The sequence below is a fragment of the Columba livia genome, chromosome 16 (assembly GCF_036013475.1).
Source record: "Columba livia isolate bColLiv1 breed racing homer chromosome 16, bColLiv1.pat.W.v2, whole genome shotgun sequence".
Lineage (NCBI taxonomy): Eukaryota > Metazoa > Chordata > Aves > Columbiformes > Columbidae > Columba > Columba livia.
Genome location: NC_088617.1, coordinates 1555052 through 1575797, shown reverse-complemented (window position 1 = coordinate 1575797; position 20746 = coordinate 1555052). Strand labels below are relative to the sequence as shown.

At 55.6% G+C, this 20746-nt stretch overlaps 2 protein-coding genes across 2 annotated transcripts in view; one reads left to right on the top strand and one right to left on the bottom strand.

The window, feature by feature from the left end:
• The window catches only part of NECAB3 (N-terminal EF-hand calcium binding protein 3), a 26721-nt gene extending 5975 nt beyond the window's left edge, over positions 1 to 20746 (bottom strand). The window contains exons 1-7 of the mRNA XM_005502683.3: positions 20374 to 20746; positions 16055 to 16079; positions 14915 to 15023; positions 8346 to 8371; positions 7951 to 8048; positions 834 to 970; positions 524 to 645 (exon numbers count right to left, since the gene is read on the bottom strand). Of these exons, the coding sequence (XP_005502740.1) occupies positions 524 to 645; positions 834 to 970; positions 7951 to 8048; positions 8346 to 8371; positions 14915 to 15023; positions 16055 to 16079; positions 20374 to 20466 (610 nt within the window). The 5' untranslated portion in view covers positions 20467 to 20746. The remainder of the gene's footprint in view (positions 1 to 523; positions 646 to 833; positions 971 to 7950; positions 8049 to 8345; positions 8372 to 14914; positions 15024 to 16054; positions 16080 to 20373) is intronic.
• ACTL10 (actin like 10) lies at positions 1126 to 3938 on the top strand. Its single transcript, XM_065031837.1, has 2 exons — positions 1126 to 1257; positions 2594 to 3938. Exon 2 carries the CDS (start codon positions 2623 to 2625, stop codon positions 3739 to 3741), a length of 1119 nt encoding a protein of 372 aa, XP_064887909.1. The 5' UTR covers positions 1126 to 1257; positions 2594 to 2622; the 3' UTR covers positions 3742 to 3938.

The window sequence follows — 20746 nt, the reverse complement described above, 5'->3', positions numbered from 1 at the left end:
AGGGTCACAGAGCAGATCACACAGGTGGGTCCAGGGGGTCTGAATGTCCCTGAGCAGGAGACTCCACACCCGCTCTGGGCAGCCTGGGCCAGGCTCTGGCACCTCCCAGCAAACAAGTTTCTGCTCATGTTCAGATGGAGCCTCCTGTGTTCCAGTCTGTGCCCGTTGCCCCTCACCCTGGCGTTGGGCACCACTGAACAGAGTCTGGTCCATCCTCTGACACCCACCCTGGAGATATTTATAAACATTGATGAGATCCCCTCAGCTTCTCTTCTCCGGGCTGAACAGCCCCAGCTCTCTCAGTTTCTCCTCATAAGAAAGATGCTCCAGACCCCTCAGCATCTCTGTAGCCCCCCACTGGACTCTTCTGAAACTTTCCCCACTGCTCAAGACATATAACATCCTACGGAAGCTGCAACAGTTCAGACTGTCCAGACACGTCCCCATGTCCCCTGCTGCTGCTCCCACATCCGCTCCAGGCTCCAGCAGGGCACAGACACCAGGGACACTGGGCTGTGGGTACCTGTCGTGAGCATCCCAGAATAGGGATCCGTTGGAGACAGACAGATGTTCTTCTGTCCTCTGCGCCCACATCGTCTCCCTGACCTCAGGCCAACCGAGGTCTCAGATTTCTTTATGTCCTTTCTGAAAGAATAAAATACAAAAAGGAGGGTTGGAGTCCCTATAGGGGTCAGCGTCCCAGCGGGCTTGGCAAGGGCAGATCCCTGATGTCCCTCACAGGGGGACCCATGGGTCCTCTTGAGCAGTGCTGGAGAGACAGGGAGAACCAGGACATTCTATGATGCTATGACCAGCACGCCCCACGAGGTTACCTCTCCCGTCCCGCCTGCTCCTCCACGGTGTCCACGGCGCACTCGAGCGAGGCCTGCAGGGACTGCAGCTGCTGCATGGTTTCCCGCAGCAGGAAGCGGGTCAGGAACTGCTCCATCTTTGAGGAGGTCTCGTAGCTCTGAGGGGAAGGGAAAAGGATCTGTCAGATACCCCCCAGATCTGCATAGAGCAAGCACAGTCCCATCTGAAAGGGGTCAGCCCTTAGATAAACCCAACAGGGTGGATTCCAACTGAATTTCTACGTATTGTAAGATACAATGACACTGTAGGACAAAAGCATCTTCTGGCTGCGCACCTGTGAGGTCACAGTAAGGAATGCATGGTGTGACCCCAGCCCCAGCACCACAGGCTGGCACAGCCCCTGGAGCTGGGGGGGACCACTCATGGACACCCCTAAACCCTAAGGTAAAAGCCACTTGCAGAAATAGCCCCCAGCTCTGCGGAGGGCTCTGGGGCAGGCAGAGCAGCCCCTGCTGCGCCCGACAGCTCACACACTGCTCTGCTTGCACCGGGGTCTGGGACACGGCCGGGGGGACAGAGATTTCAGCTGGGCATGAGAAACTGTTGGCCCTGAGGGTGGTGAGAGCCTGGCCCAGGTTGGCCAGAGAGGTGGTGGATGAACCATCCCTGGAGACATCCCAGGCCAGGCTGGACGGGGCTCTGAGCAACCTGAGCTGGTGAAGATGTCCCTTCCATGGCAGGGGGGGCACTGGGGAGCTGGGAAGGTATCACAGTATCACAGTCCCTTCAACCAAACCATCCTGTGATTCTATGGCTTTGGGGCAGGCTAAGGAGAACCTGCAGCACCCCCTGGGCACAGGCAGCCCCAGCAGCGCAGGTCACCGTGCTGGTTTTGTGGCCTCTCACCCCAGGAGAACAGTGCTGAGCCTCTTGGCTCCGATGGGAAGAGATCCCTGCTGCATTTCAAACACACACCTGCCCACAGCTCTTCCCGCTGACTCGCTCTTGTGCAAGGGCTGCCTCACACCCCAGCCCCACGTCACCCACAGAGCACAAGTGAGGGCTGCCGGGATGGCTGATGCGCACTGCAGCACCGAGGGGTGTCGGGCAGGGACGCGGGCTGCGTGCCCCCTGCCCACACACCACGGGCGTTAGTGCAGGGGCATGTAGGGAGGGCCTGGGGGGGCACATCAGAAGTTCTGGGGAGAATGAAAGGGTCACCGTGCACATTGGCAAGCAGGCAAGATGGACCAGGGGGCACCCAAACAGTGCACACCATGACCCATGAGCAGGTCTGAGAAGCACAGAGAGCTGGGGAAGTGCCTGGACACACACAGAGGCACCCCAAACTCCTTCCTTCCTTTGCCCGCTGTGACCATAGATTCCCTCAAGCAAAAATCTACATGCAAAGAACATCTGCAGCCCACAGCACAGCTCCTTTCCACGTGCTACGGGTTCTGCTGGCAGTACTATTCCCTCCAGCCTGGTCCAACCACTCCACTTTCCTGTCCAGTTTCCAATTCCTTCCTTAAAACCACCCGGAGATTTGTCTGTGCACTGTTAGATGATGCAAGGGCCTGGGGCAAATCTCCAGCCCCCAGGATGGAGAGGAGGTACCACAGCGGGATGCTCAGCGAGGCAGGGAGCAAGGAGGCAGGCGGAACGGCTGAGGCACAGCTCAGACACTGGCAGGGCAGGCAGAGCCCTCGGCTGGGGCTGGGATGCAGAGCAGGTATCTCGCCTGCTTTGCTCCTACAAGACTTCTCTTGTTCCACCACAGGACAAGGGTGTCCCTCGGGAGCGCTGGTCATGTCAAAACCTGCAGTCGTCATAGACAACGGCAGCAGCTTCACCCAGGCAGGCTTTGCAGGCCAGAATAAGCCCGAGTTCGTGCTAAAGACTGTGTCAATGCATCCCTGCAGCGCGGGCATGACGTGGGAGACCCAGCGGCACCCCACTCCTGCTGAATGCGCAGTGGGCGTTGCTGTAGCACCCAGGACTTACCCGATCAAGTACGGCATCATTGAGGACTGGGATGGCATGGAAAACCTGTGGAGCCACCTCTTCTTCTGTGGCCTGAAGGTCCTGCCAGGGGACCAGCCCGTGCTCATGGCCGACTCGCCGTCCTGCCCCTCCACCAACAGGGAGAAGCTGGCAGAGGTGCTGTTTGAGAGCTTCGGGGTGCCAGCCCTGCACATGGCCAACACCGCGTTCCTGTCCCTCTGCGCCTATGGCAGAGTCACTGGTCTGGCCGTGGAGGCTGGGGCAGGAGTGTCCCACGTCACCTCCGTCTGCCTGGGCCAGACCTGGAGGGAGGCGACCTACTGCCTCGGGGTGGCCGGTGGTCACCTCTCGGGCTACCTGCACAGGCTGCTGCTGGACAGCCCCAATGACCCCTCCGTGCTGAAGGCCCTGAAGAAGAAGACGCTGACCCAGCTGAAGAAGCAATGCTGCTATGTCTCCACAGACTATGAAGGAGACCTCCACAACCAGGCTTGCCATCATCCAGCCAGATTTCAGACCCCTGATGGGCACTGGATAACCCTGGGCAAAGAACGGTTCTGCTGCCCCGAGCCGCTCTTCCAACCAAAGCTGCTCCAGCACAGCTCCCCAGGGCTCCACCACTTGGCCTTTCAGAGTCTCCAGAAGGTACCTGACCACACCAGAAAGGACACGATGGATAACATCGTGCTGGCTGGGGGCTCCTCCATGTTTCCTGGTTTTCCCGAGAGGATGTGCTTAGAGCTGAACGCCCTGTTCCACGGCACGGGCTGCCGGATTCGGGTCCTGGCGATGCCGGAGAGACACACAGCAGCCTGGCTGGGGGGCTCAATGGCCGCGTCGCTCACGTCCTTCCAGCACGCGTGGATGGCAAAGGGTGAGTACCAGGAGCACGGTGCCGCGTACGTGCACAAGATATTCCAGTAGGCAGATGGCGGCCATGCGCTCAGAGCATCCCAGCGGTGGGAACAGCTCCTGCTGCAGTGGGAGCATCGCCCGGACACGACCTGGCCCCAGGCAGAGCTGCAGGAGCAGCAGCGACCAAGAGGCAGCTCCTGCGCTGCTGCAGAAGTGTGAAGTCGATTCAAGCACTCCAAAAGAAGTAAACAGTTTTTCATTTACACTCCGGGTTATTTCTGCATCCATCACTCCAGGAAGCATGTGTCCAACCAGGCTAGCAACGCAACCGTGGCTGGTGCTGTGAATTGTCCCGGCACGGCTGCTATGCAGCCGAGCGCCGAGGCCGTGCACATCCAGAGCATCGCGGCAGCGCCGGCCTCTGAGCTGCTGCTGGCAGCTGCCGGCATGGGGAAGGGGTCTTGCCCCAGCAAAGCGCTGCTTCCAGCAGCGGGGAGGGAGCACAGGGCTGGGAGGAAGGAGCCGGGAGGACAAGGCACCGCAGCAACGTTACTGTGCAAGGTGATTTCTGCTCTTGGCACTGAAGCACCGGGTACAGAGTATGGATGGAAATCACTGTCTCTCAAGAGAGCCACAAACGTTGTTTTGCCCTTCTGCATTGACTTAGAAAATTTCATGCTGGGTAAGGGGGAATCAATTGAAAAATGCACCTTCCCTTCAGTTCAGCTGCCTGGGCCCCTCAGCACTCCTCAATCGCCTGCCTCCGAGCAAAACCCTCTTGCCAGATATTGCACCATGCAGCTCAAAACCTCCGCAAACAGAGGTTCAACACAAAAATCTGTCTCAGAGAACACAGCATTTCCTGTTCACAGCAAAGACTCATGGACAGGAGTCACGGAGGAAATAACTCAGCAAGCACAAGACAAGGCTTTTTGGTTGGAAACTGGTATTTCAGCTCCATTGACCCAAATGAAAATCCCAGAGTTACCAAGAGCTGCTATAATTCTGCTTTTGAGAGGTTTTATTAGTTTCTTATGATGATAGTTAAGCTTGAGACAGAATGGAATAGGTGATCGCATAATTCCTGCCAAAGGAGAAATAAGAGCGCCAGACTTGGAGAGGTATTTCTGGGCCAGTCTGCAGTGTCTGCGAACTGGAGAATGGAAAGATTTTAGCACACAGGTCCCCTGTGAGAAATATCAGGTGGTTTCCCAAGGTTTTTCCACAATTCACTTCTTCCTCCAATGCTATCATATTGCAGATGCAAAGCTTAGCCACAAGATAAGCTGTATTTAGTACACTGCAGCACAGCTATAAAGTTATACTTACAAACATAGGTGGGAATGACAGAATTTGAAGAAGCGTCTTCTCTTCAAAAGGCATTTTTACCACATGTCTACCAACCCAGTGAGGAAGGATGGGAGTGCAGGAACCCCTAATGACCTGTTTTCCTCCTGCCAACCTGTGGATCCACAGCACAGATCACGAGCATGTTTGCTGCCCATACACACACTATTTCCTACAGTAACTACAGTCACACGGTGAGAAAGACAACCCTAGCTCGCATTTCCCATGCTCTGTCACTGTTTATCCTGCAGCCAACACTGTGCATGGCAGGCAGTGAGTCAAGGGGACACCAGTGAGGACACACCATTGATCCAGCCCACGTACCTGACCTGCAGTGACAGTGATGGCACATGCCGAGGTGGGATCCTCGACACCGAAAAGGCTTTTTGGCAGCACTGGTTCAAACCACAGCTCCCAAACACAGCACTGCAGCACATTTCCTCTGAGCTCTGGGTTCCTTCTTTCCCTCTCCTCCCTGTAGCTCATTGCCCTAGCACGGTCTGAGCAAGCCCAGGGCATCTCTTGGCTCTGCTTCTGTTGTGCTAACAAAGTGGCCCACACTGTCTGTTTTCCTGTTGTAAAGTGGGCTCCTGTTTACATGAGCCTTTCTACAGCTGTGGGGCAGTACCTGGGGGATGCAGGGCTGAGGAATCCTCTGGCAGCAGGACAGACCATGCCCTAACCAAGAGATGCTGTGGTTCAACTGGTGAGACCCAGCTCAAATCAGAGATCCCCTTCTCCTGCTTCTGGCTAGCCTGGGTATCCCTGCCTCCCCAGGACTCACGGATGCTGTCTGAAACACAGACTGGGAAAAGAGGCAGGGACACAAGAGCCTTCAGTATCTGTGGACTCCACAGCCCGCTCTGGCAGCAGAGCTGTATGGTGAGGCACAGCTGCACCTCCAGCAGAAGCAGCTCCCCAGGACCAAGTTTCATTCATCTCTTCCAGGAAGGTGATCTCTGCCAAACTGGGGCTCTCACTCCTCAGCTGTGGTGGCATTAGAGGTGTTTGAATGAGAGAAGTGACGGACAGATGTGTACTGCGGGAAATCTTTGTTCTCTGTCCCCTCCTCTGGCTCAGTGAGGTGTGAGCGCTGGCTAAAAAACAACCTAATAAACCCACTAATCCCGTAATAACCCAAGATCGATTCCCATTCTGGAAATACAAACATGAATATATTCAGGTCACCGCAGGTACGCACACAGCATCTACCATCTCTGCCAGCGTCCAGCAGCAGCGGATTTCCCACAGCTCTGACAGTGCCCTGCCCACAGGGCTGCAGTGCCGCCCTCTCCCTCCTCCTCCCCGGCACAGAGCCCCACGGACCAGGGAAGCGCAGGGAGATGCTTCCCAGGGGGGTCAGGATCTGCACTGGGCACTCAGGACCACCCGGATCAGCACAGACCGTGCCTGGGTGAGAGCAGCGCTGTGAACATGGGCTGCTCCAGCCCCCGGCTCCGGGCAGATCCAAACACGGGGGGAGAAGCAAGTCCACAAAAAACCTGCTTCTGTTTTCCAGGGAACCCCCATGGCACCAGAAACTATGAAGTGAATGAATATATCATGGCAGGACTGGGAACAGGCAGTAATTGCATTGTCCTTTGGAGAAATACATGAATACACAAATTCATTACCAAAAAAAACAAACCGAAACAAACCAGAAAAGAACTGAAATAAAGTGTAGCTCTCTGAAGAGGATTCATTCTCTCCCTCTAGACTTGCATTTAATAACTGTGAAGGGGGCCAGGCAGCTGAACCAAAGAGAAAATGCATTTTCAAGTGATTCCCTCTCCTGGAATGAAACTTCCCAATGTACAGGGAGATGCTGCTGAGGCTGGATCTGACCAGGGGAAACTCAAAGACAGGGTGAGTTCCTGTCTGATGCTGCAGAGGCACAAACACCCCCAGATGACCCACAGAGCTGACAGTGGGACCAATCCTGATTCACGTCCCTGGGCGATCAATAGGTCAGCAGACAATGTGCACGCAGATTATGTCCTTCATCTGCTTCTTACCAAGCACCGAACCGCTGCACCGAATGGAAAGAAAGGGATGGCCCTTCCCACAGCTGGAAAACTGCCACAGCTGCACATACAGCTAAACCATGTAATACATTTCAGATGCCAAGGGGGCTGCTGGTCCCTGGGAGGGTCTCTGCCAGTACCGGCTGCTGCTTTTTCATGGCCATATTTAGCCCATGATGGCACTGCAGCCCTCTGCCCTCCGACACAGAGGCAGGGGGGCTCCCAAAGCAGGAGGCTGCTTGCTCTAATTAGCAGCCTCTAATCTGCCTCCCATCGGTACAAACTGCAGGGAGACAGAGAGGATTCACTGCAGGGATGAACAGGGCACAACGCTGGGAGTCAATGAATTGCACCCTTTCCTGCTTTCTCCCAGGCACCTCACCATCACCTTCCCACCGCAGCAGCTCCTGCCTCCTCACCCACAGCTCATTTTTGTTGCACAGACTGTGCTGAGCACAACCTGCCGGGGTCAGTCCAGGGCAGGCTTGACCCTGGAGTCCCCATTTGGCACCACACTGCTTTGTGGAACAGCTCTTTGGCTTGGTGACACAACAGTGATGCTCCCAGAAACAGTGTCCCCAGGCAAGTGGTCTGCAAAGAGCTGTTGATACACTGACTGCCAGAGCCCTATGAGGAACAGCCCAAAGACAGACCCAGAGCACCAAAGTACTAGTTCTACCCTTCTCTTTTGGCTCCCCCTCCTCCAGGAATGCTGCATGCTGTGCTGCAGTAGCACTTGCTGCACATGGAGACAACCAAAGCACACACAGGGAACCCCGTCGATCTGGGAGGTGCCACATTTGCTGCCCCTGTCAGCCCAGTTTAACGCTAAGCAAGCAGTTAAGGTCACCACGGCTTCTGTTCTGCACCCGCCTGCTCCACCGCCCTCCCAAGGTCCCATCCTTACCAGCTTGGTTTTGTCCATGGCTGCCAGGACCGCAGAGTTGAGGGCTTCCAGGGCGGAAAGCACGTTCCTGTATTCTCCAAGATATGCTGAGAAGTAATCTGAAGCAGGAGAGAAGACCACGGTGAGCTTCCTCGTGCCTGCCCTGCTGCTTCCCACACACAGCTGCAGGACAGCACTCGTGTCCCTGTCCAGAGTCACACTCCCAGCTGGACTGAAGAGTCCTCACCAAAATGTCCCATCCGCTTAGGAAAACTGCCTTCTGTGCTGGGATTCGGACACAGGGACTGTCAACGTCACTTGACCGCCCAGCCCTGCCCAGGTCAGACACGCACAAAGTGCCCCCGCAGACCCGAGGGACAGGAAGCCCCCTGAGGCAGGAATACAAATCTACTCACCGCACAATTTCTCTGTGTCCACGTTGCTACAAGAAACAGAAAAACAAGCTCATGTTAGACGGTAGGGCTGGTTTGGGAGAAACAGTCGTGGTGAGCAGGGTCTTGAGGGCCTGTTTTGAGCCCCCGGTGGATTTACTGCTCCTCCTGCGTGTTCGCAAAAGCCGTATTAGAAAAATGAAAAGCTGCACAAGTTTAGAGTCAGCAGGTCGGGAGCTGTGGCAGCCCCGGGCAGGGCTGCAGGCGTCACCTCTGCCTGGGGGCTGAAGGAGCCAGCAAAGCTGCTCCACCACCATCTCCTGGGGCTGGAACGTGCCAGGAGAGTGTCCGGGAGCAGGACGGGAGGCCGGGGGAGGCCGGCAGTGCCCCGCGCCCCTGGGCTGGGCAGCTGGGTTGGCAGCGCCCTTGCTGAGCCCCGGAGCTGACGAGCTCCAGAAGATGCTTCTTGAATCCAACCCCTCCCCCTAGAAGGGCCAAGCGTCCAGCCAGGACTCCTCCTTGTGTCCCCCTTGTCCTCAGCCCAGGGGCTCCCACAGGGCTGCCCCACGGCACCGGGAAATACCCTCTCCCATCCACCCCACAGCTGCCCCCCAACAATCCTCCTCCCCCCAGGTGATGTGGGGCAGCATTCAGGCTCCCAGGGCAGGGGCTGGACAGCTTCACAGCCCACAAGAGGGGTTGTTCCTGCCGTGGAGGCTGTTAATGCAGGGATCTGGGTGGAAAAACCTGGAGATGCGGACCAGCCCCCCACCCCTTTTCAGTGACAGGGAGCACTGCCCTGGAGAATCAACGCTGGCAGCCCCGCAGGGCTCGGACGGGCCCCTTCTGCTGCTAACAAAGGTGCTGCTGGGGCGGGAGCAGGGAGGAAACATCCAGAAACAGCCACATGACTTCGAGATGCAACGTCAAGCAGAACTGTGAGTTTGTGAGAAGCGTCTGGATCCACTCGGACAGCCAAAGCCACGGTGGCGGAGATGCTGGCGACACTCAGCATCACCTGCAGAGAAATGCCCCAGGACATCGTTTATTCGAACTAGCTCAAGAAATTCTGCTCTCTCAAAGCCCCTAAATGATCACAGCCATTTTTAATCCTGATTGGGAAAGTGGAAAAGAAGGCAAAAGAGAGTTTAAGTGTTTAAGTGCTGTCACACATGGAAGAACTGGCGATAGCTGGAGTGCGCGGGGCTCCAAGCACAAGGACGGCTGCAGTGCCGCTGCCCGGGGAAGCCAAACCACAGGCACATCGCTGGCGCTGCTCACAAGACAAAGGGGCAAAAACACACCGAGGTAAAATTAGAGGAGAGCGTGGGAAGCATCCTAAATGCCATGCCAAGAATAGGTGTAATCACTTAAGCAAAATCTTCCTACAGCTTCTCCCAAAACATTAAAGGCTGGTTTCTGTGCCTGTCTTTCTGCTGGGCTTCCACTTAGTGTACTTTAATAATAGTGCTTAAAATTCTCGAAATATTTCGGTGCGAGACGTCAGTGCAGACCTGCAGCAGCGGGACTGCAAACCCCTCTGTCCAGCTAATGCGTCAGGCACTTCTGAGGCAAGAGACAGCCAGTTTTCGGATGCAATTTGGCTCATCTATTTTAAACACCTACCGCAGGAGCTGATTACGGCAGGGCTCTGGCGCACTGTCCTGGCACTGCAGACAGTTTTTAAAGTGGATTATAAAAAAAAACAGTGTTTCCCTTGAGAGGCAATACAGATAATCAGCAAAACCACAGCCTCTTCTTCTGCCGACTCCACTCCATCAGACTTTGCTGATCCCACTTCTGAGCAGCTCCGCGCATCCGACCACAGCTTGTGTTTTGAAACACGAATTAAAAGTGGGAAAATGTCTTGCTCCTTCTTAATTTTTCCATGTATTTCTGAAAGCCGCCTGGAGCCTGCAGAGCCGCTGCTGCTGCACTGCCACAAGAGACCCGACACCGCAGCGACCGCGCGCTGCTCGTTAGACCCGTGCCACAGAGCAGTGACTGCAGCCACTGGTTCCCATCCAAGAAGATGGGTAAAATTCACAAGAGAGGGGATGCGGACATAAGAAAATGAAATATACAGTGAAACACCGAATGCATACATTACCCAGATGTTTGCATCGTCCCAGTGAGAACAGGAGGAAGAAGAAGGGGTCACCAGCTCACGTCACTGCTCAGCTCTCGTGAGCAGGTGTCCTTGTGAGAAAGAACTACTACCAACACAAACCCTACGGCTCCCAAGGGGAGGCCAGAGATTATTTAATAACTCCTTCTAGTCTGTTTGCTGCTTAAAAATAAACATTAACTAATCAATCAATTGAATAGCTAAACACTGAACCGATCACCAAAACCTTGTAGAAGATCCACTGCCGTCCCAGCACAGCCCAATCTGTCACAACGCCGCACAGGCACCTCTCCGCACATCCCACACCCCACGGCAGCCCCAGGGCACGGTCAGGCAGGGAAGAGCGCAGCAAACAAACTGCAGGACCCATGGGGCCATTTCCATGCCACCCGAAGCTACTTCATCCCAGAAACCAAGAGGAGCTCGTGTGAGGAACCTGCACATCAAATCCTGGTGCATTTTGCAGGGCAGCTTTGCCCCGCGCCTCTCCCTGCCAGCCGCTTTCCCACTCCAAGAGAAGAGCCATCCTCTGCCTCCAAAGCACTCATCCCGAGACTCTCCACATTGCCACACTGCTGTATTTTGACTGTGCTCAAACCACTGATTAACTGTACTTAAGCTTGAACTGATGATGAAGGATCTTGTCATCATTATGCTATTGGGATTTTGTCAGAATGTGCCTGGAATTTATGCAAGAAAACAGAAATCAGCTTCAGCAAAGCAGATGGGAAATCTTTTATTTTTACCATTTATCATGTTGGGAACCTCGGCTGCCACCACACAGCTGGTTTCCAAACCTCCCCAGTGCGACCCAGCGTGATTCAGCCTCCCCATCACTCAAAGACTGGCAGGGGCTGAGGGGGGGAAGCTCACACAAGTCCTTTCTTCCACAGACCCAAAGACTTGAGATTATTCACGCTGAGAGTATTTAAAACCCACCAGGTCAGCACTCGCATCTCTTGCACTTGTGGCTCAAGGTCAGACACGGGCGCTGGGCAGTTTGTACCCAAATCCTGCCATCGCCACCTCACCACTCCCGAGCAAAGGAGGGTTTACCAGACCTTATTTCTCTAAAGTTTCCCAACAGATACAGGACAGAAAGACACGTGAGGTCCACGTGACACTTCCCTGGGCAGGTTTCACTGCAAAGAGTGGTAGGCACACAACCTATGCAACACTGCAAAGTTTGGTCCAGAGCCCTTTGTGACTGATTCTCCATTAACTTGTCCCCATGAGACCCTGGGATGTGCTGCCACCTCACCTGACGGGGCTGCAGCCGGACACCCGGCTGCTCGGAGAGCAAACCGCAGCAACGGAGCTCTTCATCCCTTCGAAAACATTTGTCTCTCCCCAACCAGACATTTCAGCGGATGAAGAACTTTTTCAGGAAGATGAATCTTTCTGTTCTGCAGCAGTGCCAGTGCTGGTGTGGGGCTTTCTGACAAGCTGAGCGAAAACGGTGGACCGAGCTGCTTTACCAAACTGCAATAAAGGGTTGAGTTTGGTTTCAGCTTCATTTTTAAAATGTCAAATAATTAGAGCAGGCAGATATTTTAAAGACAAAATGGAACAATTTTCAGAAACACAGAACAAAAAAAGCCTCGTGGGGAAATGTAAAACCTGAACCAAACCCAACAGAGGTGCCTGACACAGGGCACAGCACCCCCACCTCAGCACCGCGTGGATGGGAGGGGGGTGAGCATCTGATGGGAAAGACAGGAGAGAAGGACAGTGTGGTGCCATGGACTCCCCGGGAGAAAAAGCAATGTATGAGACCTCTGAAATATTTGACTTCCCAGATGTCAGCTCTGGGACCCAGGGGAGCAGCTGCAGGTTCGCAGCGATGGGTGAGGGTGAGGATGAGCATGTGTCCGGGTGACAGAGGGTGCCGGGGCACAAAGTTCTCTGCTCCTGTCTCGCCTTGAGCCAGGCTGGCACTGACACAGAAACACAAGTTTTAGCCTAGACCTGATGAACACGGCACCCTGAAACACACCCGATATGTTTATAGTACCTATAGTTACTTTCCAGCTTTGTAATACTTTTGAGTATTACCTCAGGTAATAACTCTTAAATCTGGCAGCAAATTTCAGCCAGCTCACAAAAATAGGGAGTTCCTCCAAATGCAATGCAAGGTGGCAGCCTGGAGAAAGGGGCTGTACAGCCCCTATCGAGGGGACAGCAGGGCACCCACACAGCCCTGACAAGACAAAAGTGGTTGTACTGAGAGCAAGCCCAGCCGCACACCCTGAAAATGAATGCCAGAAAGTCCAGCTTCATACCCAGAGCCACAGAGATCTCTACGGCTTGATTTCTGTCACCTGCTGCTGCGCAGTGGGCGAGCAGTGCTGGGCAGCCCTGGGGACAGATCTGTCCCTCCAAGTCCCTCGTCCCCGCGGGCACACACCTCTGATCAGGATCAGAGCGCTCTGGCAGACACGGCGCTGCCCCACTTTGTTGGTAGGAAGGCAGGATGCCTCTTACCAGACAATAAGCTGAGCACCAGGCTTCTTCTCTGGGATGTCGCACCTCCTCTTCCTCCTCAACAAGCTGGGGATGAAGCTGAGGAAATCACATACAGTTCCCTGCTGCCGCCTCCCACGTGCCATCCTGCTCACACTGGAGCTGACCCTGCACATGGACCAAATCACAGCGAGGGACAGGAGCAAGAATGACACCTGCAACAGCCTCAGGGCTGGACTTTCCCTTCTGCTCTCACAGAAACAAGGGCATCCTCGCAGGGCTGCAGGGACGGCATCTCCTCCATCGTCCTGAAGTCACTGAATGCAGGAATTTGGAAACCAGCTCTGTCCACAAGGTCCCTTCTGTTCCTCGTGGCAGAAAGAGATCAAAGCCCCAGTGATCATGCCCTGCTAATAGATGTCACCAGCTCAATGCTGCAACCACCACGTTGCCATAGCTACCGCACCGTCATTACAGTAACGAGTTATAGGGAGCACTGCTGCAGCCAGGGCCGTGTGTGGTCCCACAGCCCGCTCTCGCAGGGCCTTCCGTCAGTCCTGCTGATCTGCTCCAGACAGACAGAAGAAGCCGGACCTGAAAGCAATGGTAAACCAGGAGATCTTCACCATCCCATTAACAGCATGGTTAAAATTCTCTGCTTCGCTGCAACTGGTGTTTTTCAGCAATACTGTATGGGTGGTGACCCCAAGGTCACCCCAAAATTGAGCTGGAGGAAAGGAGAAATTGCAGAGGGAACGGCTCACTGCTCGCTCCCTGGGATCACAGCCCAAAGGGGCAGAGGGACTTTCAGGAGATGCCTCCTGCTGCCCACATCCAACAAACCCAACCAGCACGACGACAGCAACAGGCAGCCAGGCTTAAAAGAAAGCGGCAGCAGGGCCTGCCCACTGCAGCCCACTCCTCTGCCCCATCGCTAAGCAGGGGCATCGCTAAACCCATCTCCCCAACACTCAGCAGGAGTCAATCACCGCCACTCCCCCCGTCCTGGGTGGATGACATGGGGACACGCAGCCAGGGTATTCGCTGTCCTTTGCTTGGTGGCACTCGGTGGCTGTTGGCATCTCAGCGTGCCACAGGCTCTCTGTGCCGCTGCACTGGCTGCCTGCAGAGCCCTGGGACCAGCGTGTGCGGCTGAGGCTGCGCTGAGCCGCCTCTCCCTGCCCCGAGAGGTGCAGGAGATGTTTCCTGTGGCGCCAGGGAAGCGGCACAAGCCAGAGCTGAACCTGCTGCTCGAGTCCAGGAGAAGCTGCAACCCCCTTCTCCCCCAGCAGCAACGCTCCGCTTGAACCGGCAGCCCCCAGACACGAACTTTATCAACAGCCAGTTTCTCCCAGTGCCAAAACACCCTCGTTCCCAGTGGCCGGCATGGCAGAGGGACCCGAGCGAGGCCACACGGATCTCAGAGATGAGAAACCAGCTGAGCCAGACTCCTCTAGGATAGCACCAGCCAAGAGGAGACTGGGGCTAAGTGCAGTTACTTCTCCTGTTCTTTGGGGGGTTTCTTTTTTTAAAAGTAGCTGGCCTAAATTCACAGTTACACTCGTAAGGCCCACTTCTGATGGAAAGCAGCTCTTACATAAGCGAAAAGCAGCTCCCCGTGTCAGCAGTGGCAAAGCCCGCGAGTTCACGCAGTCTGTGCGTCGTCCTCACACCACCGCACGCTCCTGCAGACACGCAACCTGCTCTGGAGGGCTGTATATTTCTGGAATACATTTTTCAAACTAACATAATGTAATTTTAAATGGATGTTTGCTTTTACAGAACTGTGGTAAATCTGATAACGACTGATCGCAAAATGTCTGGCTTCTCTCATCGCCAGTGCTCGTAGCTGGTGTTCAATGGGTTTTAACATCAGTGTATTACAAGAGGTATGTTTATCTCACCCTATTTATTGCACCCGCCTCCAAATGTCCTCCATCTACAGTCAAGCAGTTTTATAATCTCCTTCGTCTCCTCTCCTCTGTGCCACCATGGTACTCACTCCGAATGACGCCTGTCAATGCCGCTGAACAACTCCCACAGCTCCTCCGAGCTCAGGATCCCATCAGCGAAATAGTTCTTGAACTCCTCAAACGACAGCTTCCCATCATCTGCATTTAAATAAAAGGGAAGAATAATTATATATGTGCAGAAAGAAGCACACAGGCCCCAGCGATCCTCCCAGCAGCCTCTCTACCAGGAGCGTGGGACGATTGGGCGTGTTGTGCATAATAATCAGCGCAGATATCTCGCTGGAAACATGTCCCACCCGTCCCCATCACAAACCCAGGAGCACTGGCAAGTGGGGCCACTGCGGCTGGAACTTCAGGTGAGAACTCCAGCCCTTTCCAAATGACACCACGCAACGTTTTCACAAACACAGGCGGACACTCTGTACTTAGGTGACAGTCCATGTACAGAGCCCATTACGAACAGCACAGTGAGGACAGTATCAGGCTTCTACAGAAAGAAAATCTCTCCACTGACTCAAGAGCTTTTCCCTTCCTCCCCCTGGAGGACTTCAGCTCCTGGGTTGCATTTGGATCTGCAATAGAAGTAGCTCCTGGAGCCTGCAATTTACCATGAAGGAGAAGAGCCCAAGTGGGGGTGGGAAGGCTCAGAGCAATGATTTATGATTTTGGACTTCTTGGTTTATGGGTGCCAAGTTAAAAACAGGTAACAAACACCAGGGGCTCCAGCAGATGCACAGGAACAGGACCACCCAACCGGGGGGCACATGTAAACCCCAGACTGAGCACAGAGACTGAATCAGTCTTGCAAGGGACAGAGAAAGAGTCCGATGGCCCCTGGGCTGCCTAATGCACAGCTTGATTTGCCTTCTCTTCTCACTACCTGCAGGCAGGAGAAAGGCTCAGAAGAGGCTCTGCCCTGTGTGATTCATGGGTGGTGAACTGGGGGAGCACACCTGAACTGGGGGAGCCAACCTCCCCAGCCCCTGGCCAGGCTCTTTGCTCCACGCTCTTCCTCCAGGCAAATTAGAAAAGCATTTTTCTTGCAGCCAGAGAGCTCCTTGCTCTTATCGTCCCTCTTTCAGGCAAACCTCCCAGTGGGGAATGGGCTGCACTGCTGCACCCAGAGCCGGGCAGGGACGGGGAGGCAGCGGCAAGAACAAAGCACTCACCATTCTTGTCGGCTCGCCGGAAAATCTGCAAGAGAAAACACGACAGGGTTTAGTGAGGCAGCAAGAGCAGTGCGGCCGAATGGCAAGCCAGGCAGCACCCGGACCCGGCAGCAAAATCACCTCCCAAAAACACCTCCCGGCACCCGGGGAGCCATGGAGAAGCCCCAATACCAGGGCTGTGCAGGCTGCTCTGGGAAAATTCCCTTTTGCAAAACATTAAAGCCATTTCTTGCCTCCAGTAAACCATTTCTTGCCTCCAATGCGCAAAGCTCTCAGCACAGCTGCCACTGCCCGAGCGAGCCCAGCACTCGCACCAAGCATCTTTTAGGGAACACAGGGGGAGAAGAAGTAGAAAGGGCTTTGCTACACCCTTGTGATGGAAAGTGTTTAATTTTTCAGACCTTTAAATGGAAGAACATTAACCATAAATCCACTCTGTAACAGGAGCACTTTGTGCATCACCGCTGACACTTCCAGCGGCTGCACCGAGGAGCAGCTCTAGTCCTGCTCTTTGCAATCACCCTTCCCAACAACCCTTCCTGTGCCACCTCGACATGCACACACACTGTAATTAATAATTAATGAATTAATTAATCTGTAACTAATTGTGCCACAGAGCACAGTTGAAGAGCTGCTCCAATTCAGGGTCTCAACCCAGGTTCCCAACCATGAGGCTTCTGCCTATGGCCCAGGAGAAAGCCGGGGTTTCTTATCCCTGCCTGGCTCCTCTTTCCTCAATAACTGTTGGCAGCTCTGGGCTGACCCCAGTAAGGAGCAGCATCATTTCCAAACCCTGCGAACGTCTTGCCAGACTGAACAGTACGAGGTTTTGGCCAGCACATCCTGATGGAGCCGACAACAGAAAGTTGTGTGCATGGCAACTTTCTTCTTTTTAATCAACCTTTTTAATCACCCTGCTTGAGGAAGAAACCTGAAGAAAGAAAGATCAACAATGAAAAAGGGCAGGAAAATGGTAAAGAGGACTTTGCCATATTCTTCTCCATGCACCTGCGAAGTGGAGGCCACTGATGAAACCGCCCCCGGACCAGCTCTGCTCCTGCAGGAAAACACGTCGCTGCCAGCTGCCCCCTCCACCCCCAGCTCCCTTCTGCACCGCTTTGCTGCACCTTTTGAGGGCACAAGTCCTTATCTAGTCACTGAAATGTCCCTGAAAAATCGCTTTGAGGTGAAGAAACAACTGCTTGGAGAAACCGCTCACTCCTAAGGAAGCCACTCGCTTGCAACTGGACTTGCAACTGCAACTTTTCTGATGCTGGTCCCAGCAGGGAGATCCGTGGTCCTTCCCTGTGGCTAAAATCAGGAGCTCACACGCGCTGGGCATTTCTCTGGGTTTCACAGCAAAACTTTGTCCAAGCCAGAGGGTTCTGCGCCTCAGGGCTCTCATGGCTGCAGGGTTGCTCACGCCAGGGCTCCCCATAGATCTCACCTGCCTGTGTCACCACGTCACCTCTCTCTGCCTGGGGGACCCCACTTTCCACTGAGGCAAAAGCTTAATCCTGTGGAGCTCTATGTCATCAGGGGGACACATGGCTCATGCAGTGACATCTCTGACTCCAAATGTCACCAGGGCCAGCTAGGTCATCCCAAAGGCAGTCCAGTGTCACCCAGGCACTTGAAAAATGCAGCTTCAAGTCAAACACTTCCCTCTCCCAGGCTGGTGTTGCTCAGCAGGGTCTGTCTGCAGCCTAGGAGGGAGAACACAATTTCAGGAGGGATCCCATGGAGCTGAGAAGGTCTCTAATCCCATGTGAGCCCAGCCGGGGTTGAGCAGAAACCTCAGCAAACAGAGCTGACACTTCTCCATCACACATGGGACCCTCTGCTCCAGTGGTGCATTAGAAAAGCCCAGCCAGTGCACCCACAACAGCTGCCTGAAGCTCAAAATAACTAAATGTGGAGCAAACAGCACAGCTGGGAGAGCCCTGCAAGGCAAGGCCACATGTGTTCCACGTCCCCAGGGACGCTGGGGCTCCTCGCTGCCTCCAGCGAGCCCGTCCTCAGCTGGCCCTGGCTGCAGAGCGGTGCCTTGGAGAGCACCGCACGTGCCAGAAAACACCGATGGCTCCGGTGCACGAGGCACAGTCCAAGCCTGGCCAAACCAAACTAGCACAGAGCCACTTCCACACTCCACGAGGTGACCCCCAGTCCCCCCAGTGCGCAGGCACACACACGGCAATGCAGGTAAGCGCTGCTCCCTGTGCAAGAGCCTGGCACGGGTGGCAGCCCCGGGACTGAGCCAGGGAAAAGTGATGCAAAGCCAGGCAGGGAGTGGGATCGGGTCTGCGTCAGCTGTTGGAGGCAACCCCTCGCCTGCACTCGGGGGTCTGGCAGGCTGCAGAACATGGGGACACTGTCTCAAACCTGAGAGAGGCATTTTCCTTCAGCCCTGGCTCTGGGGCTTGCGTCCAAGTGGCCGCAGCCCGTACGGTAGCTGCAGACACACCGAGACCGACGAAGGAAGCACCAAACCAGTATTTACGTGGGGATGAGTCCCTCACATCCCAGGAAGGAGGCACATTACAGGGCTTCTCCCTGCCTACAGGGCAGGAAGCAACCGCGGCTGCTGGACACACAGCCAGGTACACACTGGCTGCTGGGGAGAGGACAGCTGCCCTGGGAACACTGTGCTCAGTGACCCACCACAGCCTAATACAGGCTCTGGCCACAACAGAATAAACAGTGGTTGTCCCAGCAGCTTCTCTGAACCCCTCATACACCAAGAGTAAGCAAGCCCTGAGCACCAGCCTGGGGGACAAATCTGCTGGAGGTCTGCACAGAGAAACAGCTGCGATGGCAGCACTGCAGTTCGTACCGCGCCTGCAGCGAAGCATCGCAGGCACAGCCCTCCTCCTCCTCCTTCTCACCTCTCCTGAAGGCCAGTGATCTGCGGGCAGGGAGCTGGTCGCTCCGGTCCCAGGGGACGCACCGGTCGCATCCTGGGATGTGTCCTGGGCAGCTGTCCCTCCCGCTGCCCGAGGGGCTGGCCAGGATCCTGCCCCGCTGCAGCAGGGCGGCTGGAGAGCGGCCAGCTGCCCAGACCCAAAAGCAGAGATGTTAAACTCACCCTGCCAAGCTCTGGGGCTGAGGCCAGAGCAAAGGGAGCCACAGAGAAGAGGAAGAGAAGCCGCCAGAAAGCAGCAGCTATAGCTGTTAACACTTCCCATTTTAATTGCCTTAATGATGCCCTGAGGGATAGATGTGGGACTCAGCAAGTGCCTGGAGGAGCTGAGCTGGAACACAGCTGTCACCACCAACCCCCTCCAGCCCGTTTTCCATCAGCCAAGTAATTAGCGTGGTTAACAATGCTGGCTGGAGAGCCCTGCAATCTGACATCCCCCCATGGCAGGAGAGAGACCCCTTACCCTCTGCTGGAAGCTGCAAGCACCACCGTGGCCGAAGGAGCCGCACTTTCCAGCTACTCCCTGCTGATGCCAGCAGGTCTCCCCGATGGAGAACCAGACCAGGCTTGGTGTTCACCTTCCCAAAGTGCTGCCCCAGATCTCCTGCTCCCCTTCTCTGGGATAAACTGGGACACGGGGGGGTGGCATCACCTGGACTAGCACAGGATGGAGATGACAGTTGACACCATCCTGGGCTGTCCAGGTGCGCCCGTTGTGCTGTGTGCCACAGCAGGAGAACCCAGCACCAGGGCACACAGCTCCACCTCCACAGGAGCACCCTCATCACGAGCCTTGAGGAGACGGGGCACGACAGGCAGCATCACGCCAGGACCTGTCTTGTGAAAACAAAGACGGCCACTATCCGCCTCTTCGACCCCCTTCAAGCCACCCACAGCCGCCGGGATGTCAGGCTGACCCCCAACCTGCATCAACAGCAGCTTCTTAACAACTCCCATGTGCTGAGAGCAGCAGGGACGGGGCTGCAGCAGACAAGGGACACACTCCATCTGTGAGATCCCACGGCTTGCAACAGCTACACAGCACCTTCTGCAGCTTTCCTGCCACACACAGCTCCTGCTCCAGCAGTCACGACAGACAGGATGTCACGACTCTCCATAAGGAGTGGGCTATTTCTAGCCACTCAGAGGCCCATAATTCAGGAAAAGGACACAACATTAAGGATTATTCGAGACGTCGTGACCCACGCCTTAATTCGCAGCTTCAGGCCTGAAGCAGCAGCCAAGCCCACTCGTTTGTCCCTCGGGTTTGGTCCCTCGGTCGGGGCTCCGGAAAGGGGCATCACCCGACACCTGCGAGCACAGCCCAGAGGCGGCACCGCGGTCCGGGCTGACCCCGCGGAGGGACGGAGGGGTTGGCTGGGGTACCGGCGGTACTCACGTCGTGGAAGATGGGGAGAGGCTGGCGACGGGGCGCGGGGCCGCGGTCGGCAGAGAGCAGGCAGACGGCCAGCAGCTCCGCACACGCCATCATGGCCCCGCCGGGAGCGGGCGCTGCGGCTCCGGAGGGAGCGGTGCCTGTCAATACGCTGCCGTAGGGACCGGTGCGGTGCCGCAGGGAGCGGTGTCCCGCAATCCGCTGCCGTACGGACCGGTGCGGTGCCGCAGGGAGCGGTGCCCCGCAATGCGCTGCCGTACGGACCGGTGCGGTGCCCCGCAATCCGCTGCCGTAGGAAACGCAGCACCGAACCGAACTCACCCCAGCGGCTCCGCAGCCGCCAGGCAATTTTGCCTCCGCTGAAGGCCCGCCCCCG

Bases quoted from the DNA above. Each gene is read 5' to 3' on its own strand.
- ACTL10 (XM_065031837.1), top strand. From the start codon at position 2,623: ATGTCAAAACCTGCAGTCGTCATAGACAACGGCAGCAGCTTCACCCAG.